The following is a 26,928-nucleotide window of genomic DNA, read 5'->3' on the forward strand; positions in this document are numbered from 1 at the left end:
TTTCTCTTAACAGTTTTCCTTTGGGCAAAGACTTTTTTCCCCCTTGGAGTTCTTTTGTGTATATGTATTTTTAATTTGAATTTTATACACACACACAGTCCCTTGCACTACTTCTCTTTCATTGCCTATTGCTGTTTCCCCTGTATGCACATTTCCTTTGCCCCCAGGCAGTGTTAACATTATTATGATCATGTGCACACTGTATGTGGATGAGCATATAGTCCACTGTGACCTCATTCCCTTTTTTGTTGAACTTGTTTTTCCTGGAGTTCTGAGCATCTTGTTTTGTTTGTTGGCTTTTTTTTGTGAATTTGCCATTGAGTTTATCTCCAAAGCCCCTCCTAGTTGATCTTTTTACTTGGGGCCCTCCAGCAAGCTAAATGCAATCAGGATTAGTTTAAGACCTACTATAAAGTGGGAGTCTTGGGGTATCCCTTCTCTGTGATCTGTTGATCCCTGGTCTCCTCATCCTAGTGTCTATTGAGAAAGAGTTCATGGGCATAAATTGTTTTTGAACCTGTCTGTGCTAATGCTCAGTAGTTTTGTTGACTTAAAAGTTGTAACTTCTAGTTAGAAATTATTTTCTCCTGATTTAAAGATTCCATTGTCCCCTTTTTTTCATGATTACTTTGGAGAAGTCCAGTATTCTGATTGCCTGTTCTTTACAGATCTGTTCTTTCTGGAACTTTCAGGATTTTCTCTTTAACTCAGGTTCTGGAATTTTGTTTGGTCTTTATCTTTGTGCCAGGTACTTTGTCCATATTAATTTATTATTTCTACCAACATTTTACACTTCTGAGTATTTTTTAAAAATTCTTTGGACATTTAAATATAGCATCTGTTATTTCACAGATGCAGTATTATCTCTTATCTCTTAAATATTCTTCTATTCCCTTTGTCACTTGTTTCTCCAGTTCCTTCTTTCTCTTTTGACTGCTTTTATATTGGAGGTTTTCTTCAACTATCTTGTCTTATTTCATGCCCCACATGAAATCTTCCCATCTCCTGCCTACAGTGGGCGAGCACATGTGAAGATGGCAGCCAGCATTCTGGTTCCTCCATAGGAAGAGCAGTCTAGGTGGGAAGGAAGAGTGTATGCTGCTTTTGAGCAAGGTGCCTCCCTCTCTCCGTGGCCATGCATGATGTCCCCTGGCTCTCAGCATCGACATTGGCGTGTACAAAATCCCAGAGGAGGGGTGATCTATGTGTCTGCTGCATGTGCACATTCTTGGTCCCTTCTCGCCCCCTTCACTGGTACCTGGCACCTCTAATCACTGAGTGTTTCTGAGGTTCTGTAGCATAAATTGGCTTATCTGAAGTTGGTGCCTTGCTTTAGGCATTTAGCAGGCATATTTGGTAACTTAATACTTACTGATACGCTTTCAGTGTTCTGAGTTACAGTTAACATGGGTCCTTTGTTCTTGTCTCTTCTCCTGTTTAGATTTTTTAGGAGTTTATGCCATTTAAAACTCATTTCAAAATAGTTAAGTGGTGTTCAGGAGAAATATAAATGTGTTTAAACCACCAGTCCACTAAAAACCTTGCTTTTAAGTTCTTCTGTATTTATTTGTGTTAAATAAATGTAATTAAGGTAACAAATCAATGTAAATATTTTCCTTAAAAAACTGGTACCTCTCATGGGTGTACATAATGTCCTCATGGTACTGAGAAAATAAATACAATAAAAGTAGTTTTTAGCACCTAATAATGCAGTCTCCTTTCTTCTAGAATTCTTAAAGATCTAAGAATTCTTAAAGATCTCTTCTGGTCCTGCTGGGTTTTAGACAGGGTGCCACCATGTTTCCTTTGTCATTGTTGTTCATGCATTTCTTTATTGATTTCTAGAGCCTCTAAGAAATTGTTAATGCACATTCACATGTTGAAATTATGTAGTGGCTTTACTTCAGACATGATAAAAGTAGAATCAAGAACTAAAACACAGGGGATTCATCTTTTATACCTCAACATAGAGAATCTTGGAACCTAAGACTTCTCTTGGAATCTAAAACTTCATGTTTATATTCATGCTTTAGTTGTAACATAATGTTTGTATTTGTATATGCATTAACTAAAATACATCTTTTTAAAAAATGTTTTCCAGTTTATTTTTAGTTGGCCAGGTCTTCATTAGCCTGTAACTCAAAGTCCCAGTGTTCTATATGGTTTTTCTTTTACACCCTGGCTGTCAGTGTAATTAATTTGTTATACTGGCTTCCTTGAAGGGGGGGGGGGGGAACTCTTGTGTTCATTTTTAAGGATTATCTTTACTACTTAATTACTTAAACTGTTTTTGTAACTTTCTTTACAGCTTTCCTATATCTCTTTAAACTGTTCCATACTCGTGAGGTACTAGTGAATATATATGGAATGTAGCTTTTGCTTCGTTAAAGTTAATTCTGTCATTTACAGGACTGTAACTCTTGACCAGGCAACAGATAGTGCAAAGATAATTGGAAAAGCTACACTAAACATGTTTCATACAATGAAACTAAATATATCGGATATGAGAGGGGTGAGTATATAACATTTTAAAATTGTGACTTTCTGTAATGTTTTTCTCACTTAAGGTTTGATCTGAGAATGGTCATGGCAGTGGGTAGTGGGTTTATGAGATTTTCAGCTTCTTTGATATGATACCAGAATAGAAACTGAAAAACTCTGGACTTTCTCCTCTGACCTGATTTTGTTATTTTTCAGAGAAGAGTCAAATTTGTTCTGAAAGCTCTTCGTTTTGTTTTCTGCCTACAATAATTTTGTATCTTGAATTTTTATGTCTTTCAATTAACCAAGGGCTTATTTTACATACATTATCCTGCTTCTGGTTCTCATTGGTAGATGGGACTGTGAAGAGTGTGGAACTGCAAATAATACTTATATCGTTAAGGTCCCTTTTAATCCAAAATTTATTCTGTGTCTGTTGATGCTCTATAAGGGAGAATTTACCACCACAAACATGCCTTTGGGATGGATAGGTGAGAGGATATTAAAAAATGTAAAAACCTTAATTTTCTTAAGGATAAACCTTTGTAGGTTCTGTTGTGTGTGTGCTCATATGTGAGTGAAAGGCAGTTATTGGTGTGGTATCTGTGGAAGGATTAAAGAATTACTAAACCAGACATGATCAAAACTCCCTGAAATACTATTACAGTAAGGCTTTATGGTAGTGTGGGGCGGGGTGGGGGGTACAGTCTTCGAGAGCCCATGGTGTACCCAGAGCACTGCTCATCCCACTCCCAAACCCACTTGTTTGAAAAGTTCTTCATTTAAAACAGAAAAATGGTAAGGAAGTAAGGTTGCAAGTAGACTGTTCCTATAGGATCTTTTGTTTTTAATCTTAAAAATTTAGTTGATTAGAACTTCAGTGGGATATAGTATTACACTTTTTTGGATTTTTCTGATTCTGAAGAGATTACAGTATATTTAGATAGAAATGGATACTCCAAGATTGAGGTGAATAACTGCTCACTAGCTAGTTTAGATACAGTTTTTGTAATAAATCATGTAGAAGGCTCTTTGAATACTTTAATTTTTTATTATAGAAATAGATCTAGAAGATCTTTCTAAAAAGGAATAGCTGAGAATTTTGCTTAGTTGAATTCATATTCTTGCTTTAGTTTTCCTGGAAACACATTTTCAACTCTGGTTCTAGGTTGGGATTCACGTGAATCAGTTGGTTCCGACCAACCCAGACCCTTCTTCATGCCCCACTCGTCCATCAGTTCTTCCTGGCGGGTCACACTCTGTCCTGGATCTCTTCCAGGTTCAGAAAGCGAAGAAATCCACAGAAGAGGAGCACAAAGAAGGTCAGTGGGCATCAGTGTGGTTCTTATTAATACAACAGTTGTCTGGCATGGCTCTGTGACTTTTTAAGAAACAAACGGACATTCTGGATTATGATGAATCAATAGGTTTGTTTTACTTAAAATGGCTTAAAGTAATCCATGCCATCCTGTCCCCGATGATATGAAGAAGCTACTGTATGTATTTTCTATACTTTCAGTATTTCTGGCTGCTATGGATCTGGAAATATCATCTGCCTCTAGAAATTGCACTTTCTTGCCATCTTTTTCAACACATCTGACATCAAGTGTCAATCCTGTTACTAGCAAAGCTGAGTCTTCAGGGAAATGGAATGGTCTACATTCTCCCATCAGTTTAAAATCAAGACTTAACCTGAGTATTGAGGTTCCATCACCTTCCCAGGTATATTTTTATAGTTCTGAGTGTGATTTAAGTGCAACAGCAGTTTTAAAGTAGGGATGACATTTTTAGGTAACAGCATAGCCGAGAAGGGGAGAGGGTACTTGTCAGGGTAGATCACAGGCAGCTCATGGTGTTACAGAACTCCATATGGGAAATAATCAGGTTAGGGGAAAGGTGGTGCTTTTGCAAAGATCAGAGACTCTTGCAAGTTGTAGAACATGGATGAAAGCTAGTTCTGCAACTGCCCGTCAGTAGCCACTCTACCTCTTTGTAGCAGCAATAATCACAGGGACTCCACTCTATTCAGCAGTATCGCTTTGTGATCATCAGTAGGGGCCCATGTCCAAGGTTTTTCTTGCAGCATTTGCAGACCATCCTTTCTGTAGAGTGAATGATTTTCCTAACGTAAGCGAGTAATTCCATTGGTATGGGCTGTAAACGTGGAATACTTTTGGAATTTTTGCTCCTTGTAAGGTTAAGATAGCACTTCAATATATATTGGGAAAGTCCATTTCTATGCTTCACTGAATAGTAGGAGGCTGAAGGAAACAGACATGCCAGCTGTGAGGCTGGGAAAGGGACAGCTCTAATCAGCTGGCATTGGGTCCCGGTTGCTGTTGAGTTATCCAAAAATAGTTGATCCTGGCAAAGTAGAAGATTGGCCTACCCATTTATAGGATTCCATCTCTAAATGGAAGTGCACCGATGGGCAGAGGATTCTGGTATGTAGGCCAAAGAAAAGTTAGTTTCTACAATCCCTTTTTTCTAACTTGCTGTTGTCAGAACTAGAAGTTTTTGTATTTGGGGGCATAGTCTCCTGTCTGAAAGGTAAACTTCTGACCCAGGACTCCGTTGTCCCATTCATTCCAAAAATGTGACGTACCCCGTAGGCATTGTCCCTGCCCTTGGGAGGGGTCTGAGATCCAGGTTTGACAAAGGCTCTGTCTGCCCCTGTTGTAGTACAGATACAATGAGTATATTTGGACTTGCCTCATCCAGTGGTACTGCCCGTAGTTGTATGCTGGTCTCTCCAGACTCCACATTACTACTGAGGCCCCAATGGCAAAAAGCCAAAGACATTCCAAAAATGTGCTGCTTTGAGGGGTTACCTTTCCTATCCTGCTTCTCTGCGCCTCATGTTGTCTGAGATGTTCAAATTGAAATTAAAATGCTACATTAACACTCCTACCACTTCCTCTCTGAACACGCTTTAACTTCAGACTCATGTGGTATTTTATAGCTTGATCAGTCTGTTTTAGAAGCACTTCCACCTGATCTCCGGGAACAAGTAGAGCAAGTTTGTGCTGTTCAGCAAGGAGAGCTGCATGGCGACAAAAAGAAAGAGCCAGTAAATGGCTGTAATACAGGAATTTTGCCACAACCAGTTGGGACAGTTTTGTTACAAATACCAGAACCTCAAGAATCTAACAGTGATGCAGGAATCAATGTCATAGCCCTGCCAGCATTTTCACAGGTGAGCTAAATTAGGGACCTTTCACCCTACATATGCTCCGGGCAGATCTCATTTCTTTTCCTTTGGACCATAAACTCATGGTAGCTCTTGGGCCCCATATCCATTGGGGCCCAAGGCACTGGCTCATTTCTACATCATCTAAAGGACATGGACTCCCAGAGAAGGAGGACATGGTATGTAGGTGCTTAAAATTTCCACCCAGAAGTAAGAAACACATTCAGTTCTTATTTTCTTGGCCAGGGAAGACCACTGGGCCACATTTTAAATAACTAGGTGGAGGCGGGGCACCTGGGTGGTTCTGTCAGTTGAGGGTCCAACTTCAGCTCAGGTCATGATCTCACAGTTCATGAGTTTAAGCCCTGTGTTGGGCTCTCTGCCGTCGGCTCCAGACCCCGCTTCAGATCCTCTGTTATCCTCTCTGCCCCTCCTCCACTCACATTCTATCAAAAATAAACATTAAAAAATAAATAGCTAGGTGGAGATGTATAATCATAGACTAGAGACAATAACACAATCTAAGTTTGGTGTTTTTTAAAAAAAAGTACTACACGTAAACCTATTTTCTTGGGTTTGCTTCTCTTTTTTTTGGTGGGGGCGGGAGGAAGCATCTTTTTTAAAGTTCTTTTGAGAGAGTGAGTTCGTGCAACCAAGGGAGGAGCACAGAGAAGGGGGCAAATCCCAACCAGACTCCATGCTGTCAGCGCTGAGCCTGATCTCACAACCTGTGAGCCGAAATCAAGAGTCAGACGCTCAACTGACTGAGTCACTCTGGCGCCCCACTTCTCATTTCTTAGTGGTGTTTCTTGCCCTGGTGGTTCTGCAGTGGGTGTTTTTTTTTTTAAGTCAGTTATTACTCAGAATTTTCTTATTCTCACCCTAAAACCTTGTGAGGATTTAATGAGCTTTAATATTGAGGCCCTAGTAAGAATTCGTACAGATCAGAAAAGCATGATTTGAAAACAAAGTCTGTTTTGTGAAAAAATAGAGTCAACTCAAGTTTGACCCTGAACCTTCTCGTTTCCACTAGGTGGACCCTGAGGTGTTTGCTGCCCTTCCTGCTGAGCTTCAGAAGGAGCTGAAGGCAGCATATGATCAAAGACAAAGGCAGGGAGAGAATGCCGTTCACCAGCAGTCAGCTGCTGCATCTGGTAAGCATAAGTGTGGGAAGGGACATGTAACACAACTGAAGATGAGGGAAATGAGGTCATTGGTAGGGTATGATTATTGTAGCAGATAAATGGCCAACATCTAAGCTGCTAATCATGTTAAGAGCTCTTTGTATTGGAGAGGAAGTATATGATGCAGGTAAGTGTTGTCCTAGACCTAGCTGGAGTTGTGTAACTTCTGACTTCCATACCTTTACTTTAAAAGTAGTCTGGGGGCACCTGGATGGCTCAGTCCTTTGAGCATCCGACTCTTGATTTCCACTCAGGTTATAATGTCAGGGTTGTGGGATTGAGCCCTGTGTGTAAGGCTTTGTGCTGAGCATGAAACCTGCTTAAGATTAAGAGTCTCCCTGTACTGCTCACACTCTCAAATAAATAAAAATGAATGAATGAATGAATGAATGAATTTAAATGTTTGAGTTACCACCAGAAGTCTTTTGACTACATGTCAAGACTGACAGATCAGAGTATAGGTTTAAAACTGAATGAAAGGGGTGCCTGGGTGGCTCAGTCAGTTAAGCATCCGACTTCGGCTCAGGTCATGATCTTGCAGTTTGAGTTCGAGCCCCACATCGGGCTCTGTGCTGACAGCTCAGAGCCTGGAGCCTGCTTCAGATTGTGTGTCCTCCCCTCTCTGCCCCTCCAATGCTCATGCTTGGTCTGTCTCTCAATAATAAATACATGTTAAAAAATAAGAAAATCTGAAAGAAAGGTTCTGAACATGTATTCCAACAATGCCTGAACTGTTGAATTTTCATTTAATCTTTACAGCTCCCCCCCCCCTTTATAGATAAGCAATGCCCAAAAGATAAGATTTTTAGTGCCCCAAAGAAAGTGGGCACAGATAGTGGGTGTCCTACAGCCTGCGCTTTCATCCAGTTTACTGCCTCCAATACTGTCTTGGTAAGAGGCCTGTGTTGGTGTGTGTGTGTGTGCACATGCAGCGTCTGTATTTAAAAGAAAGATTGCATGGTACTATCCAGACATATGTTGTTGAAGATACCACGTTCATACTTTTTTAGTGCCAAAGAATCCGTTACATCAACTAAAACCAGCAGCAATGAAAGAAAAGAAACGGAACAAGAAAAAAAATCCCGTCAGTTCCCCCCAAAAAATTCAGAGCCCTTTGAAAAACAAGTTGCTTAATAGCCCTGTGAAAACTCTTCCAGGGGCTTGTGGGAGTCCCCAGAAGTTAATCGATGGGTTTCTGAAACATGAAGGTCTTGCTTCTGAGAAACCTCTGGTAATATTTTTAATACTTTTTAAGCTTTGACCTTTGATCAGATCTTAATGTACTTGATGTTATGTAAATATAGCACTTTTTGTCATTTGTTTTCTTAACAGGGAGAACTCTCTGCTTCTACTTCAGGTGTGCCAGGCCCTTCTGGTTTGCAGCCTGAGCTGTCTGGCCACGTGAGACCCCCAGCACCCAACCTAGCGGGAGCTGTTGAATTCAGTGACGTGAAGACCTTGCTCAAAGAGTGGATAACTACCATTTCAGGTGGGCTTGGCTGGTGTGACAGCCACAGACTGAGAGGTAATGGTTCTAAAATTTTGGAACTTGAACCAGACTCAGCTATATAAATGCAACTCTTTTCTGAATCTGGTAAGCCAAAACCAGCCACCCTGTAACCTTTGAAACTATACTATAGACCACTGGTTGGATGGCTAGAAGTTGGGGGTAGTTGTAGAGATGCAGTTCTCCTTCATGCAAGCAGGCTGGTCCTTACTGAGGATTTTCCTCTCTAGATCCAATGGAGGAAGACATTCTGCAAGTTGTGAAATACTGTACTGACCTAATAGAGGAAAAAGATTTGGAAAAACTGGATCTAGTAATAAAGTACATGAAAAGGTAATTATTCAATACTTTTATCTAAAGGACAAAATGGGGCATCTCACACAGCTACTTTTAAGGTGAGGCACAGAGCAAGTTTGACATTTGGGGGCAATCAGTTAACTAAGGAGTTAGTGAAAAGGGAGTAACCTTTGTTTTGAATCCCAAGCAACTGCCAGAAGATCAAAGATTGTTCCCCTTGAGGTTTATATAGTTTCAAACCATACTAACTACTTTGAAGTGTTCTGAGGTTTGGGCCAAAATTGATTCTTACCTAAAAATGTTTACGACCCTAAGGAGATGTTAAACTGATTCTTGGAGTCTTTTTACTTAAAGTTTTTTCTTAACCCACCTTTAGGTTGATGCAGCAGTCGGTGGAATCGGTTTGGAATATGGCATTTGACTTTATTCTTGACAATGTTCAGGTGGTTTTACAACAGACTTATGGAAGCACATTAAAAGTTACATAAATATTACCAGGGAGCCTGGTGCTCTCCACTAGCTGTGCCATAAGTGCTTGTGAGGTATTTGCAAAGTGCATGATAGTAATGCTCTGAGTTTTTATAATTTTAAATTTCTTTTTAAGCAAGTGTTTTGTACATTTCTTTTCAATAAGTGCCAAATTTGTCAGTATTGCATGTAAATAATTGTGTTCTTTTACTGTAGCATAGATTCTATTTACAAAATGTTTGTTTATAAAGTTTTATGGATTTTTACAGTGAAGTGTTTACAGTTGTTTAATAAAGAACTGTATGTATATTTTGTACAGGCTCCTTTTTGTGAATCCTTTAGGAAGCAAATCCTGAACTGTTTATTGTGTTTAAAGGCTGAGAAACCTTCAAGCCGGACTGTTAGAGGCTCCATGCTAAGCTCTGAAATTCCCGAGAGGTCCCAGAATGGGATTCTACTTGTTCCGGGTAAAGCTTCTAAATAATTTTATCACTTTTGTCCCCAAGCATGAACACAGGAGCATGTTATGAAAACCTTCTTTACTTCTTCCACGTGGAGGGATTTACATACTTTAAATTAGAACACACACATAATTATTAAATTTTTCTTGGGAAAATTATGTCCCACAGATGGCTTAGCGGTGGTGTCTCCACCTCTACCGTCCCTAGAGAAACTTCAGTAGTACTGAAGAATGGTACAGATTTTCAAATGTATATAAAGTATTTTTCTATGCTATGTTAGTTATGCTGTAATACTTCAAAAATATAGTTCATAAATCTACGCCAGTGAACACTTGGGAACATTTTCTTTAAAACACACCCCACATTGACTTCAACACTGTGCTTGCTCTCTCAATAGTTACTAGAGATCTGTTAGAAGAATTAATTTCACACTAACAGATTTCTTATAATGGGGGAAGGAATAGATCTTCATGTGGACTTCCCACATGCTAAAATCCAGTAACTGATATGAACAAGTCAGTTTCTGCAACAACTTAGAAGCACTAAGCCCAAATAGTTCCCTACTTGATTGCCCCATCAGGAAATGTATGCATGGTAGAATTTTTATATCCATCTTGGTTCTAGTGTGTCCTAGAAAATCCTAATGTTAGCGTGTGCTGGTACACAAGGTAGTACACTGAGGCTGATGACTCACTCATGGAGAGAAGCTACGCTAGCATGGAAGCCTAAGGGATGTCTGTTTTCTTTATTGGTAGTTCAGAATTGTGCTGATTACAGTGGACTCTCAGGACTATACAAGCAGTAAATAGCAGCCAGCTAGGCTTTACACCATGGTTTCACACAAAGCAGATAAAGAAATAGCAGAATGCCTAAATTTCTATTTTAAAAAATTCCTAAGGGCATATGGCAGAAGAATGCTGGGGAAAAAAAAAATCACTGTGGGAAGGATATGCATAAATAAAGTATTTCTTACATCAAAAGAGTCCCAAGAATCACAAAATCTGCAGAAGCCTGGTTAATCAAATACTGCAGTACTGATTTAATCAGTATAAAATTGAAAGAGCTTTAGATCTGTAATAAAAATCCAAATTTGGGTTAGGGCAAACTTTAAAACAGCAGCCAGTAGAGAAGGATTGGGAAAGGAGTGGGCAGGTGAACAGGCACGTTGGAACTGTGGGGACATGTAATCGACCACTGTCAAACCAGTGTAAGTTTCTTGGTTTCTCATGGAAAACATTTTATACACCTATTTTTTTCCTTCCATACTTAAGTTCATCAGTGTCCAGATACATCCGTTCCATTTTTTTGTCTTGTTTTTTCTTGGTGGTATTATGACATAATATTTCATTTATTCCAATTCCTGCCCCATGTGGAAAAATTAGATGATTTCAAATACTTTCTTCAGCTCCACAATAAGCTGCCAATCACTCTTCTGCATCTCATCTCTGAACCAGTCTTTGAGGGCATCGATGGACTGCCGGCTGATCTGCAAGCCCGAGGCACAAACAGGGTCAACAACAGTGCAACCACCACATGCCAAAAAAAGCACGTGGCCCAAGGCTGACACCAGCTACTGCTCATTAAAAAGAAACCTTGGCCAAAATAAGGAATGCCGTACCTGTCTGCCTTTCAGAGTAGTAAATCTCTGCAAGTCCTAGCAGGCACTCTCTGTTAGGAGGCCCCTTCCTCAACACAGAGAAGGCCGCGTTATAGGTCATGCCCTGAAGAAGAATCCAGTCCTGCTGGACTGTAAAAGTTCAAACATCCAGCCCTGAGAGCTACTGTGCAAAGGTAACCAGAGAAGAGTTGACCCCCAATTTCTCTAAAATGGGCCACTTCTATGAAGACACTTACCTTACTGACAAGAATGTCTGTAGCTTCAAAATGTCTTCCATACATTTTGGGAGATTCACCAGGGATAGGTTCTATTTTGACACAGACTTCTTGCCCTTTTTTTGCAACATCCACTTGTTTATGGTTTATTTCAATACTCGTTACTATTCCAATGTCAACAAACTGTAAAATAAGAACTGCAATATAAGCAGAGGAATCATGCCAGTCACAGGCACTGCAACCTGGACAGCTAAAATAAAAACTGGAGCAAAAGAGCTAGTTTAAAAGCCTTGGCTCTGTGACCCTTCTTCATCCCTCATCACAGTGTGTTTCACTGGTAAAGTAGGGATGACCCCACCACACCCCCTGTGCCCTTCACAAGATGACTGTAAGGACAAAAGGAGATCATTCATATGCTTTAAACAACTTTAAAAGTACCCTATCAATTCAATGTGGTTTATTATCTCTGTTCTACCCTTTCTCATGACAAGTGCCATAATAAGAACTGGCAGGCCTAAAACTTGAATCAGGAATGAGTTTGGAGTGGTCGGTATGGTGAGCAAAGGGATTATGTCAGAGCAGCAGCCAGGGATACATCTTGTGGGGCCAAGTGGGCCGAGGTTAGAGCCTTGGCATTTCATTCTGAGGATGAGAGCTGTGAGCAACCTGATCTCAGTTACAGTACAGGAGAAAACCACTCTGCTGCCTGCTTATGAAGGGACAGAGGAGAGAGAGAATGTGTGACCAAAGCCACAGAGGAGATAATCACTGCAAATAAACATCCTTCCTCAGTCCACTGAACTGGTATAAAAGCAACAACTCCTAGAAGCAACAAGTCCTAGTGCTCAGATGACTTCTAAGTGCCATCTCCCACTAAAGGAACCAGGTCTGGGGCAGGGAAAGTACTAGATGAGCCTAGAGCATCTCACTGCACCAGAAAGGAAGAAGATGCTCCAAGAGTTATGTGTCCAGGGCAATCTGCAGTAGGTAGTTTGAATGGGCTCCCACTGACCAGAATGGGTGTGTGTGTGGGGGGGGGGAATCTCAAAAATATTGGTAATGGATTAGAACATCAGATTTTTAAAAAAGCTAACCGAGTGTGTATGACATACTTAATGAAAAGTTCAGGGGAGAGACAGGTTCTTTACAGAAGTGTTGGTGGGGGGAATCACAGTTTTATAAACTTAGGCAAGGATTACCAATTATTAAATCTACAGGAATAAAGGTTGTTGAAACAGGATATTCACAAGTACTCAAAGTGCCCCCAGAGATTACTTAATAATCCAAAGGCAGACGTGGTTCTAATGGCTATCCTCAGCCAACAGCACCCTACTCAGTAAACGAAGGTGCTGCCACAGTAAGGAAGCTTGTGTGGTGAGGCTCGAGGCACACAGGAGCATCTTTGCATGCAGTATCTGTTCTAATTGTAACTTCCCTCTAATGAGGAGGAAACTGACAGATCCAAGTTGAGAAATGATCTGCAAAAGAACAGGGCTCTCCCCAAAAGATGGGGGGCTGTCCCTATTGAGACTAAAACCCATAATAACCAAATGCAGTGCACCTTGAAGGAATCCTGGACCAGGTCAGCAGATGGCATTATTAAAGACACTTGGGACAGAGCACCTGGGCGGCTCAGTCAAGTGTGTGATTCTTGATTTGGGCTCAGGCCATGATCTCATGGTTCATGAGATTGAGCCCTGCGTTGAGCTCTGTGCTGATGGAAGGAGGCTGCTTGGGATTCTCTCTCCCTGCCTCATGCGTGCATGCACATGCACTTTCTCTCTCAATGATGAAAAAAGGCCCTCAGGACAACTGGTGAAATGCAAATGAGGACTATAAATTATAGGACATTATTGAGTTAATGTTAATTTTTCTTAGGTATGATGCTAATTTAGGGGAAGGGAAAGTGGGTGTTCATTACTCTGTTCTTTATTTTCCCCTAGGCTTGAAACTTCAAAAAGTTTTCAAAAGGGCAGTAAGTTAAAGTACCTTGCAACTTTCTTTTGTTGAAGCACCGATACCTGGTGCTAAGAATTAACACTGATTAAGGAACACTCGTAGTTAAGGGATAAATCACAGAAGGTGACAAACTCTTCTGCTTGTTGTCACCACTCCTGGCCTCCCCATTTTACTGCTTTTAAGAGACCATACTTGATTTGAAAGTACAACGAGAACTTACATTTTTGCTAGGGACGCACATGGGTGTCCCCTGTTTCACCTGACCTGCTTCCACAGTCACTCCCATCACTATTGGGTCTCGAGAATTAAAAATATACTGGGGGAGGATTTTCATCTTGCAGGGAAATACTGCTATGTGCCTAAAAGGAGGAGGAAAAAAAAAAAACACTAAATTTTGAAGCAGACAAAAATCACTTAAACCTAAAAATATGAATATGAGGCTTCCCCTGTCAGATAAAAGCACTTCCAGGTGGTGCCAGAAAAGCAGGAAGGACGCTGCAGAATGACCTTGGTGGTGTCCACAACGGTCCAGTCTCCGGTCCTGGGTGCATCCCCTCGCCATCCCCTTCCCCTCCTTCCCTCTGTGCTGTCACTTCCCAAGTCTTGAAGAAGCTGCATCACCGGAGCATGCGAAGTCTCTGCCCCAAAATTTAGATGGAGCTGAGAACCTCAATAGGACCCACGGTCGGGCACACAGGCAGTTGGCTCTGGGGACCACACAGGCATCAAACCAGTCACCTTCTCTCTACCATGTTCCCAAACCAGGTGACCCAAAGGCCACTTACTGAGCATGAGCTTCAAGTCTTTCACAGTGTCTAGTAGTTTTCTTAACCAAAGTCTTTTCACTTGTGGTTTCATGATTTCAAGGGAGCATATCCCAGTCTAAATCCCAATACTCACCTGGCAGTACACTTTAAATATGTACCCCAAATTGAGCCATTCTCAGGTCTTGCCTGGAATACTGGGAGCCTGATAAAACTCCTTGCTGCCTCCCTAAAATCCTCCAAGGGGCCTACTGAGTCCCACAACTTCTCTGACCTCATCTCCTACTGTTCTCTGCCAGATTCGATGTGGCTGCCTCCCAGTGCTGTCCTTCTGCCTGGACAACTCCCTGGTCTGGGAGGCTCAAGTCATTCCCTTCAGATCTCTGCTTGAACAAGAGACCCTATGGAGGGAAGCTGTCCCCAACCACACTGCTTGTCACACTGCTCTTCCTCCTGATTTAGGCCTTCCCTGCTCTGTTCTGCTTTTCAGCACTTCACCCTACTGCTCGTGAGTTCATGGCTGTCTCCCCTGAGGTGCAAGAGGAGGGAACCTGGTCAAGGTTACTGCTGCCTCCTCAATCACCTGCAGCAATGCCACCTATACCAGGCAAGCTGTGAGGTCTGCTGGAGGAACAAGCTCTCTTCCCATGGAACACCTCACCTTATTTCATTTCCTCACCTCCCAAGTTCTAATTTTGTTCCTTCCTTCCCATGTAATCCCAAAAAGGAACTCCAACAAGATAATTTTAGCAACTCCTAATCAATAATGAGACCCAGACCTGCCAATTTAAAAATTAAAAAATAAAAGGCTACACAGAGGATTTGTTAACACTGCTAGAATGCCTCAGATGGGCATTTATGGTTTATAACACATCATTTCAGGATGCTGCCTCTTCCAGATGAGCAAATGCCATGCTTCCACTGTCCACACACCTTTCCGATACAGGTATCCCCTACATTTTGAAAGGTCACATGACACCACTTTGCTTTTATAAAGACCTATGTTAGTACCTGCTTTCCCTAACCAAAAGAGGAGGATTTGTGCTTTTATGAAAAAAGGCGAAAAGGAAAAATGTTTAGCATTTGTTTTGCAGTGAACCGTTAAAGAGGCGGTGGGCACCCCAGAGTGGCCCCACCAAACTTCTTCCCAAGAACCACACTCAACATCTCAGTATCATGCTGCCAGGGCTGTGAGCAAGGTCTGTGAGCATCTGGGCTTCATTTCGATTTTATCTGTTATCAAGATGTGTCCTAAGGTATCAGAAGGGAGTGCTCAAAAAATTTTCCATATAAATTAACAGTAATTACTTCTTCACTATATGCCAATTCGGCTTACAGAAGGTTTCACAGGAATGCTCTACTTTCGGATAGTGGGAGAAACCTGTGTTTGGCAATTCGAAGACCCAAAATAAGTAAAATCACGAACTTACTTAAATTCTTCTTGTTTCTGTTTCTTGTAGTCTTGTCTATATTTCGTAAAGGCATCAAATAAATGATAAATAATTTCTGCACTAAAAATTCTAACTCCTAAACTATCAGCCATTTCTTGTGCATCCCGTTCAATTCTCACATCAAAGGCCAAAATCACTGCGTACCTGAAAGGTTCAAACACAATAAAGATCATTCAATTAAACACAGAATATGTCAGGTAGGACAGGTTGAAGAAAATAGGTAATATTAAAGCCTTCACAGCAGGAGAGAAATTACTTACTGAGGATCATGTTCCAACATCACTGAGGCCTTCATGACATCTTTTTTATGGACTGGACCAATATTAATTCCTGCATACTGTAGAAAGGGAGTTTCTGAGCTTAATGGCCTGTGTCAGGTCAAGGAAACAGCACTACAAACCATGACTACCACGGACTCCCGTGGAGTCAGGTAGGATTACTTACGGGCACTTCTGATGTTTTCAGAAATTCAAGTAGAGCTTCCAAAGATCCCAGTGTAGAGGCCTGGACATAGACTCCTTTTTCTTCCAACTTGATAGCATTTAGCGTCTGCTTCAACTCATGGATCAATTCATCCTTGAAAAGAAATTAGATTTGACAAGGTTGTAAATATATCTCTATCATCAGCAGCTTACACTAAGGCTGTGTTTCTCTTTTTAATTAAGTATTTACCTGAAAACATGAAAGCAAGCCTAAGAAAAAGTAAGGCATAGCAGAACCTGTACTGGAATGGAGAAGGAGATTCAGGGCCCATATCTGAAATGTGTCCCATACATCTGTCTTTAGATTACTAATGTTGAAATCTATTTAACCTCTGCTGTACTTGGCAAAGAAGGTAGATGGGTGAGCTGAATGAAATGAGAATCTTTTCAAAGTTAAAAAGCATTACATAAATGTAATGTGTTGTGCTAGCCTAAAGGGTCTGCTTGACTGCCTTAAGCCTTAACCGAAATACCCTAACCTCAGCACCCTTTTCCTCAGTCACTGCTCCTTTAGGGATGAAGACATTCTCCCCAGAAATAACTACAACAGCTATGTTCATGCCATAGTTGGTACTGGCCAAAGAGGAATGCGTGCCCTGTTCTTACTGGCTCTAAGGTGGCCACTTCCTTGATGGTGGTGACCTGGTGCTGCCTGAAGAATAACAGTGGTCTCAGCGTAGTAGATGAGCCGTGTGCTCAGAACAGTGCCATCTTCTCTCTGGCAAGCGAGTACATAAACTCAAAGTTTGACTCTGTGTAACTATGCTAGATTCCGGTGGACATCTGCTCCTACAGATAGGCAAATTTTAAAATGACTTCAAGATTATCTTGAGTTCTGTCTGCATATTCTGGTATCTAAAGTTTATTTTTGAGAGAGCGTGTGGGAGGGGCAGAGAGAGAAAGTGCCAAGCAGGCTCCGTACTGTCAGCGTGGAGCCCAACGCAGGGCTCAAACTCATGAACTGCAAGATCATGACTTGAGCCGGAATCCAGAGCTGGATGCTCAACTGACTGAGCCACCCGGGCACCCCTGCATATTCTGATCTTAAAAAACATGAATAGCTTCTAGCTTTTGTTTCATTTTTTATTTAAATAAAATGTGTACCTTAAAATTCTAGTCTATATAATATTAATGTTCATTCACAGGGCTGTGTAAACTGAAGTAATCTAAAAGCATCAACTGTTTGCTATGAGCCACCAGGTTAGGCTTCACAAAGACAAAGGTGCCCACTTCATTCATCATTACCAGCATGTGCCCTACTGACACACCAGCAGAACTCAAATAGCTTTGGAGGTTTAAAAAAGTAATTTACTTTAAGAACCGGGATTTCATCTTCTTTATAAGCCACCAGGAGGGGTAAGCCGGCCAATGTCTTCTCCAGGTCTTTTCCAAGAATCTTTACCCCCTGAGCTGCTTCTACTTCTTTATGCTTTTCATACTGGTTCTACAAAGATCAAAATATTTGTTACCACATTTATTTGGAAGTGGTTAATAGAAGATGATGTGAGAGACAGTATTTTCATGACACTGGGATAGGGAAATTTTTCTTAAAGTAAACATAAAAAGCAATAAACAAACATTTGTTTCATAAGATTCCACAGAAAAGGTACAAAGACAAGTCACAGAGTAGAAGATGGTACAATATATACAAGCCACTAACAGACTAGTATCCTGACTACATAGACAAATCCCATGACTCTGTAATAAAGACAGACAATGCTGGAACACAGGGACATTTCACAAAGTAGTGAATTTAAATGGCTAATAAACATACAAAATAATAGCCAACCATATTTCAATCAGGCAAGTACCAAATGAAACAACGAGCTACCAGACAGGAAAAAATTTTAAACTCTGACAGCATCAAAGAGCTGACAAGACGTGACATAATGAAAATTCTAATATACTGCAGTTGAAAGTATAACTTGTTAGACTTACTGTGGACAACAATATGGCCTTATCCAGTAAAACTGGAGCTAAGTGTAAGTGAGGACTCAGCAATTCACTCCTAGGCATACACCCTGGAGAAACTTGCACAACTACACCAAGAGATAATACAAGAATATTCGTAGGAATGACACTGCTGGTAATAATAAAAGTTTTAAAACTGGAGATAGCCTACACTTTCCATCAACAGAACAGATAAACCATAATATATTCATTCAGTAGAATACTACACAACAACAAAAATCAACAATAGCTATAGGGAACAACATGGATAAATCTTAAAAGTATTTTTTGACCAAAAGAAGCCAGATACAAAGGAATGGAAAAGGACTCCACATATATAAAGTCCATACAGATTTTTGAGAACCCCACACTCACGTATTGTTTAAAAAGGATATTAATTACTATCATGGAAATGGAAGCAGTTAACTTTTAGGAATGTGGGGGACTGGGGGGGAGGGGTGGGGAGAGGGGAGGGACTAACATCAGTAAGAAGCACACAGGCTTCGGGGATATCAGCAATGTTCTGATTCTTTACCTGTTTGCTTCCTAAAAATTGGTTAAACTTGTCTTCTATGCTTATGGAATTTTGTGTATTAATGTTTTATTTCATAATAAAAAATGTTAGTAAGAGACTACTTAGCAGTGTAGAACCAAAATAATACACTTCAGTTTTCATGGAAAGCTTAGGTGGTAAATAAAAACTTGCACACATCTCCACTCTGACAGATGATCCTGTATGCGGGATTCAAAATAAGACAAGGAGCGAGAGCATATTAAGCCAACCAACTCTCGAAGTCAAGAAGGGACCTCAGCAGAACTTATACACAATGTACACATCCCCGTGTGTCAACACTTGCCACCCAGGCTTACCTTCACCCGTAATTCCTTCATAGGAGGAGGTAATAGGAGGCCTCGAATCTGAGTTACAATGGGCCCTTCTACTCCAGGAACGATAATTGTATCTCCTTCCTTCAAACGCCCATTGATCAGTATCACATCTATGGTGGTGCCCATTCCTGGGAGAGCCTTAACCTAAGAGACATAATCGCAAAGGGAGTGAAATATATGCTGCACTATATTGACTGAATCTAAGAGTAGGAAACATCCCCATCCAAGACCTCCATGTTAAAAACAAAAGGGAAAATAAACTGAAAAGCTGATCATTACCTCCATCACCTGTGCTCTTAGCTCCTCACAATGTGCAAGTCTCTTGCTCAACATGGTCTGAGTTAACTCGACAAGAAGGTAGATCAAACTTCCCATGCCATCACCAGTATGTGCAGAGGTAGGTACCAAGGACACAAAAGTACGGGGATCCTTGTTCTCATAAAACAAAGCTGCATTCAAACCCTAGAGACAGGAAAAGCAAAATCATTCCAAAAGGCCAAACTGGAAGGAAGTATCCAGAACAGCATGACTGACTAGCTAATAGATAAGCAAATTACTCATCTTTCTGAAACTCCTAAAAAACACTCCAGATCATGTATAACCTGTAGGTATTAGTTGTATCACAGAAAAGTAGTGGCTTTCCCAGTCAACTTTATTTTTAAAATTTAAACATTCAGACTTTACAAAGACAGATCTTTGAAATATCAGCTTTCTAACTTAAAAAGGGATAAGGGAAAAGAATGGAGATCATTACTTGCCAGTGATAGGGGAACAGAACCAGTATTAGTGAAAATGCTAGCTTTATTATAAGGACAATATAACAAAAGGAAAAATATTCTATAACATAGGCTCTTCACTAAGAAGGGAAAGTTTTCTTACCTGCTGTGCAAATTCTACAATAACAGCCTTTGCTCGCTCCTCAAATTCATCTTTTGTATTCTTTTTCTGCTTCTTTAAAGTAGCAGCCACATCAGAGTCAGGGCTCTTTTTCCAATCATACAACCTATCAATCTGGACAAAAATTTTTCATAAGAAACATCTTGAAAACATTCAGAATGCTAAGGAACTTAATTAAGTTCCTAAATTAAAGTTCCTAAAAACTCCTAGTGTATATTATACATATTCAGAAGAGTGTGAATTACTCAAATATTTTATTATACCAAAAAGCCCATACAACCCGCTTAAACTGTAGTCCCTTAATTTATTTTCATTTTTAAATTTTTTTTAATGTTTATTTATTTTTGAGAGAGAGAGAACATGAGTGGAGGAGGGGCAGAAAGCGAGAGGGAGACACAGAATCTGAAGCAGGCTCCAGGCTCGGAGCTGTCAACACAGCTCGAATATGGAGCTCAAACTCACAGACTGCGAGATCATAACCTGAGCTGAAGTCAGATGCTTAACTGACTGAGCCACCCAGGTGCCCCTAACTGCAGCCCTTCTTCAACTAGAAACTTCTGAGGTAACAAGCTGCCCATGAGCCTCCAAACCAGTTCATGAGAGGCTGTCATTTGTCTGCAAAAGATGAGATCCTAGAATTATCCTGGCACTATTAGCACATGTTGCTGGAATTCCAAAATGGTTTTGTTTAGTAAATAAAAATAAGAAATATAGCAAATATCATCACTAGGAAAATTACAGCAAAAAAAAAAATAGTAATAATTGCATCCTATTTCAGAGAACAGTCCATTTTAATTTATTGCTCACATTAGATTTACTCTGTTAAATAAATCATGTATTTTCTTTCACTTTTCAAAAGTGTGATAAATGGGTATAGACAGGAAAACTAATTAGTAGGAAAAAGAAACAAGCAAAATCCATTTCCTAAGTCTAGGGTTACAATATAAAGAAGCTTCCTCAATCTGAATGCTACAAAGGAGAAACATTAGTAAGTAGGAACAGATCCAGAAATGACAAAGTTGATATAATTAGCATACGAGATTCTTAAAACAATTATTATAAAATATGTGACTTTAGGGCGCCTGGGTGGCGCAGTCGGTTAAGCATCCGACTTCAGCCAGGTCACGATCTCGCGGTCCGTGAGTTCGAGCCCCGCGTCAGGCTCTGGGCTGATGGCTCAGAGCCTGGAGCCTGTTTCCGATTCTGTGTCTCCCTCTCTCTCTGCCCCTCCCCCGTTCATGCTCTGTCTCTCTCTGTCCCAAAAATAAATAAACGTTGAAAAAAAAAAAATTTAAAAAAAAAAAAATAAAAAAAATAAATAAAATATGTGACTTTAAAGAAAAAATATGAAGAGCTTTAAAAAACACGTAATATGAAATAAAAATTTACTAGATAAGCTTAACAGTAAATTACATATTACAAAAGAAAAGACTGAAGGCCTTGAAGATATAGCAATAAAAACTCCCAGCTGAAGCATACAAAGAAAAAAGAATGAAAGAAAACCTTAGTCATTCATGAAAAACCTCTGAATAACCTAATTTTTGTAAACAGATGAAGACTATAAATCCACAGATCTAAGAAAATCATTACAAAATCTCACTAATGAACCTTTAAAAGGAAAGTTCTTAAAAACAATCACAGAAAAGGATGTATTATATACAAGGAAATGAAGGACTATTAGAGATAAAAGCCATAAAGCAATAATGATGAAGGGAAAAAATTTTTTAAATCTGGAATTCCATATTCAGAAAATTATTTGATCTAAATAATAAAAGCATAAAATATGTAAGCAGTGCTTATAACAGTGAGCTAAACTTACCCTCAAATATTTCTATTAGATAAGAAAAAATATCTGAAATCAACAATCTAAGATTCCACCTTAAGAAGTTAGAAAGGAAGAGGACAGGAAAATCAAAGAAGAAAGAAGCAAATGATAAAATTAACACTGGAAATCAATGAGATATAAAATAAAACAATAGAGAATATCAATAGAATAAAGAGCTGGTTCTCTGAAATACAAATTTCTATACTGATAAAAGACAAATAAAAAACCTAAATAACCTGTACCTGTTTAAGAGATTCTATGCAGATATGGCTTCCTAGTGAATTCCATCAAACATTTAAAAAAATTCTATCATTTCTATACAAACTCTTTCAGATAATAAAGGAGGAAATACCTTTCAACTCATCCTACAAAGCCAACATTACGCTAATATCAAAACCAGACAAAAGACAGTAAAGCAAAACTATAAAGCAAAGTCACTCATGAATACAGACACAAAAATCATCAACAAAAACTTATCAAATCAAATCAGGCAATACATGAAAAAGATAATGCATCATGACCAAGTAAGTGGGGTTTATTCTAGTAATGCAAGGCTGGTTTAACATTTAAAAATCCAAAAGTAATCAACAAATAGTGAACAACTGAACATGCACATGTAAAAAAAAACAACTTAGACACAATACAGGCCTTCCACTCTTCACAAAAATTAACTCAGAATAATCACAGACCAAAATGTAATACATAAAACTCTAAAACTCCTGGAAGATAAAACAGGAGAAAATGTGATGACCTTGGCTGTGGTGAGGACTATTTAGACACCACAACCAAAGGCATAATCCATGAAAGAAAGAATATGATAAGCTAAACTTCGTTAAAATGCTAAGTTTCTGTGAAAGTGAGTCTAGGGAATCAAACAAGAAGCCAGACTGGGAGAAAACATTTGCCGAAGACCCATCTGATAAAGAACCTATATCCAAAATACAGAAAGAACTCTTAAAACTCAAAAATAAGAATATAAAGAATCCAATTTAACAATGGGCCAAAGAATTTGACAACTCAGAGATGGCAAATAAGCATATGAAAAGATGTTCCACATCTTATGGAAACACAAATTAAAACAACAACGAGATACCACTACATACCTACTAGAATGACTAAAATCCAAAACTCAACATCAAATGTTGGTAAAGATGTAGCAACTCTCATTCACTGCTGGCAGGATCGCAAACCGTTACAGCCACTTGGGCAGTTTGTTCCAAAACTTAAAACTCTTACCATAACAATCCACCATCACACTCTTTGATATTCACCCAGAGAACCAGAAAACATATGCTTACACACAAACCTGCACAAAGAGGTTCATGGCAGCTTTTATTCCTAACTGCAAAACCTGAAAGCAACCAAGATGTCCTTCAATGGGTAATGAATAAACAGTAGTGTATCCAGACAACGGAATGAATTATTAAGCAAAATAAATGATCTTAAAACAAAAAAATGAGGGGCGCCTGGGTGACTCAGTCGGTTAAACGTCCGACTTCGGCTCAGGTCACGATCTCGCAGTCCGTGAGTTCGAGCCCCGCGTCGGGCTCTGTGCTGACTGCTCAGAGCCTGGACCCTGTTTCACATTCTGTGTCTCCCTCTCTCTCTGACCCTCCCCCGTTCATGCTCTGTCTCTGTCTCAAAAATAAATAAACGTTAAAAAAAATTAAAAAAAAAAAAACAACTAAAAAATGAGCTACCAAGACATGACAATACGTGGAGGAAACTTTAATTCTTATTTTTAAGTGAAAGAAGGCAATCTGAAAAAGCTTACTGTAAAATCCTATATGATTCCACCTATGACACTCCAGAGAAGGCAAAACTATGCAGACGGTACAAAGATCAGGGATCTTTTTGCCAGGGACTGAGAGATGGGGTAAGAAACAGGCAAAGTGGAAAGGATTTTTAAAGCAGTGAAAATTACATGATACCAAAATGTTGGATACATGTCATTATACATCTGTCCAACCCACAGAATGTACAACACCAAGAATGAACCCTAAACTATAGACTTTGGGTGATAATGATGTGTCAGTGTAAGTTCATCAATTACAACAAATGTACCACTCTGGTGTGGGAGGGAGGGTGCTGATATTGGGAGGCTATGCATACGTGTATGTGGGAAATCTCTACCTTCCTGTCAACACTGCTATGAAATCTTAAATGGCTCTATAAAAAAAAAAAAAAGTCTTCATAATAAAATGTTAGTAAAGTCTCCTCAAAATATCAACAGTAACTCATGTTACAGAATAAAGAGGAAAAGCCACATGAATATCTTAAGCAGAATAAGCCATCTGACAAATTTTAACATCTCATCACTTAAACAAGAGTAACACTTTAAGCAACCTACTGCTGACATCACATGTAATGGTGAAAGATCAAGTACTTCCCCCTAAGGTAGGGCAGAAAGCAAGAAGTCTGTCATTACTTCTATTCAACATTGTTCCAGAAGGTCTAGTTAGTGCAGTCAGGAAGAAGAAAATTTACAGAGCACACGCATGAAGGGAAAAAGTAAAACAAACCCTTTATTTGCAGATAACATAATCATGTAGATGGAAAATCCCACATGATCTACAAAAGAAGCTTCTAGGCCTAATCAGTGAAATTAGTAACATCACAAGATTTAAAAATGAATACATAAAAATCAACTATATTCCTATATAAATTACAAACCCCAAAATTTTAAATGTTATTCACAACAGCATCAAAACCATGAAAATACTATGGATAAATTTAGAAAAATATGTCTAACACATGGACAATAAAGGTACAAAATATCACCAAGAAGAAATAAAAAACTAAGTAAATAAATATAGAGATGTCATGTTCACTTATCAGAAGACTCAATTTTGATAAAATGTCAACTCTCACAGAATTTACCTACAAATTAAATACAATCCCACACAAAATTCCAAAAGTCCTTTCGTAAAAACTAAGCAGATTCTGAACTTCATATGAAAATTCAAGAACCCTAAAATAACCAGAACAATTCTGAGAAACAAAAAGTTAAAATTACCAATACCTGCTTTCAAGACATAACTATAAATTATAATAACCAAAACAGGGTAGTAGTGGCATAAGGATAGATATACAGGTCAATGGAAGAGAAGATAAATACCAAAAAGGGACATATGTACATGGTCAATTAGTAGTCAACAAAGATTCAAAAGTAATTCATTGCAGAACTGCTGGTCCAAGATGGCAATATATAGGGAGACACTGACCTCACCACCTCCAGGGACACACTAAAACTATACCTATTTACAGAACAATTCATCCTGAAGAAGAACGGAGAGTTAACAGCTTCTGTACAACAAAGACCATGTAGAGAATGGCAAGAGAGACAGAGACACAGAAACAAAGAGGACCCCCATCAACACTGCAAACTTCTGTGTGGAAGGATAGTACTGAAGGACTGTGAGTAGATTCATCTGCCCTGGGGTGCAGAAAAAAAAGCTGTGGTTTGCGAAGACATCTAGAATATAAAGGAACCAGCTCCAGAACCCTGCCTAACAGCAGGGGAACTGCTGAAACTCTCTCCAGGTCAAGAGGAACTGTCAAGTGCCTCCACCCTGGCAGCGTGGACAGGAGCAAGGTCCAGGCATTCTAGATGGCCTAACACCTCAGTTAGCCCTGAGTCCCTAGCCCACACCCGACCCAAGCCATTCCATCAAGATGGCTCCTGTGCGGTGCAGCATACCAGGACATGCCTAGCCAGCCTCACTACATGCCTCACTACAGCTGCAGCTGTCCGTCAAAGTGACACAAACACAAAGCACCCTAGAACACCCAGGCCCACACCACTGCAGCTCCAGACAACTTGCTAGGACTCCCCTGGCTTAGAGCATATTAGAACCTCCCAACCCACACCAGCTTATACTCCAGACAACTCGCCAGGGAATCTCCTTCATGGAGTGCCCAAGGCACCCCCAGTCTGTACCCACCTTGGTTCTAGCCGCCCTGCCAGGACACCCCTGTGTGCAGTGACCCAGGACAATCCTTGCCCATACCTGCCTTGGCTTTAGTCACCCTACAGGGCATCCCTGCGTGGAGAGCCCCAGGAGCCCTAGCTCGCATCCACTTCAGATTCAGCTGTACTCAGAGTGCATTCAATGCAGAGTGCCACAGTACTGCCCCAGCCTGTGTCCATTCAGTTTCAGCTATCCTGTCAGTGTTCTCTGCAAGGAGAGCCCCAGAATCCCCTCGGTTACACCCACTTCAGCTCTAGTTGTGATGTTAGGGTGCCCTCCATAAAGAGAGCCCTGGGACCCCCTGGCTTCCACCCATTTCAACTCCAGCTGTGCTGCCCTCTGGGTGAAGAGCCCCAGGAACACCTGGTTTGAACCCACTTCACTTCTGAGTATCACACCAGGGTGGCCCTAGCATGGAGAATGCTAGGATCCACAGTCCATAAACACCACAGTCCAGATAGCCACCCCAACTCACCAAGCACATTCTACACAGGAACCCACACTCAAGATCATTCCCTCTAGTTAAGGAAAAATAGCCGTTCCACCTAATCCATAGAAATAAACAGAAGAAGTAAATCAAAATGACAAAAAGAATATACTCCAAACAAAGAAAAAGATAAAACTTCAGAAAAAGAATTAAATGAAATGGAGATCAGCAGTATGCCTGATCAAGAGTTCAAAGTAATAGTAATGAAGATGCTTACTGGACTGGAGAGAACCATGAATGAAGTCAGGCAGAACTTCAAAAAAGACATATAAAATATAAAAAAGAAGGAATCAGAGTTGAAGAATAGCAGATGAAAAACACATTAAAGGGATTCGATAGATTTGAGGATGAGAAGAATGGATCAGTGATTTGGAGAGCAGGGGAATGGAAAGCACCAAAGGGGGGAAAAAAGAATTTAAAAATAATTATAGAGTAAGGGGTCTGTTGGATAACAGGGTAACATCAAGCAAACAAACATTCATGTTATAAAGGCCTGATAAGGAGAAGACTTAAAAAAAGGGGCAGAGAACTTATCCTAAGAAGTAATAGCTGAAAAACGTCCCTACCCCTGGAGAGGAAACACATTCAGATTCAGGAGGCACAGAAAGCTCCAAACGAGATGAAGCCTCACAAGGCAATCAGCTGATACTTCAGCAGAAATTTGCTGGCCAGAAAGGAGTAGAAAAGAACCACAATCAAGAACACTACCCAGCAAGATTATCATTCAGAAATGAAGGACAGCTAAAGAGTTTCCCAAACAAAAAGGAGTTCTTTGCCACTACAACAGCCTTATAAGAATGTCAAAAGACTTCTGTAAATGGAAAAGAAAAGGC

General features: G+C 40.0%; 2 protein-coding genes across 15 annotated transcripts in view; one reads left to right on the forward strand and one right to left on the reverse strand.

Moving 5' to 3' along the window:
- Positions 1 to 9,519, forward strand: part of REV1 (REV1 DNA directed polymerase) — a 92,064-nt gene extending 82,545 nt beyond the window's left edge. For all 14 annotated transcript variants that reach the window (XM_030310406.1, XM_030310400.1, XM_030310401.1 and 11 more), the window contains 9 exons: positions 2,410 to 2,512; positions 3,650 to 3,803; positions 4,001 to 4,203; positions 5,444 to 5,677; positions 6,705 to 6,825; positions 7,866 to 8,086; positions 8,188 to 8,344; positions 8,593 to 8,695; positions 9,036 to 9,519. In XM_030310406.1, coding sequence (XP_030166266.1) covers positions 2,410 to 2,512; positions 3,650 to 3,803; positions 4,001 to 4,203; positions 5,444 to 5,677; positions 6,705 to 6,825; positions 7,866 to 8,086; positions 8,188 to 8,344; positions 8,593 to 8,695; positions 9,036 to 9,147 — 1,408 coding nt within the window. In that variant the 3' untranslated portion in view covers positions 9,148 to 9,519. The remainder of the gene's footprint in view (positions 1 to 2,409; positions 2,513 to 3,649; positions 3,804 to 4,000; positions 4,204 to 5,443; positions 5,678 to 6,704; positions 6,826 to 7,865; positions 8,087 to 8,187; positions 8,345 to 8,592; positions 8,696 to 9,035) is intronic.
- A 130-nt stretch (positions 9,520 to 9,649) lies between these two features.
- EIF5B (eukaryotic translation initiation factor 5B) overlaps positions 9,650 to 26,928 on the reverse strand; it is an 82,023-nt gene continuing 64,744 nt past the window's right edge. Inside the window, 10 exon segments of the mRNA XM_032592771.1 lie at positions 9,650 to 11,074; positions 11,443 to 11,604; positions 13,601 to 13,739; positions 15,575 to 15,739; positions 15,856 to 15,932; positions 16,040 to 16,171; positions 17,390 to 17,521; positions 18,898 to 19,059; positions 19,195 to 19,377; positions 19,795 to 19,926. Of these exon segments, the coding sequence (XP_032448662.1) occupies positions 10,967 to 11,074; positions 11,443 to 11,604; positions 13,601 to 13,739; positions 15,575 to 15,739; positions 15,856 to 15,932; positions 16,040 to 16,171; positions 17,390 to 17,521; positions 18,898 to 19,059; positions 19,195 to 19,377; positions 19,795 to 19,926 (1,392 nt within the window). The 3' untranslated portion in view covers positions 9,650 to 10,966.

Source organism: Lynx canadensis, chromosome A3 (assembly GCF_007474595.2).
Source record: "Lynx canadensis isolate LIC74 chromosome A3, mLynCan4.pri.v2, whole genome shotgun sequence".
In the NCBI taxonomy this organism is placed as follows: domain Eukaryota; kingdom Metazoa; phylum Chordata; class Mammalia; order Carnivora; family Felidae; genus Lynx; species Lynx canadensis.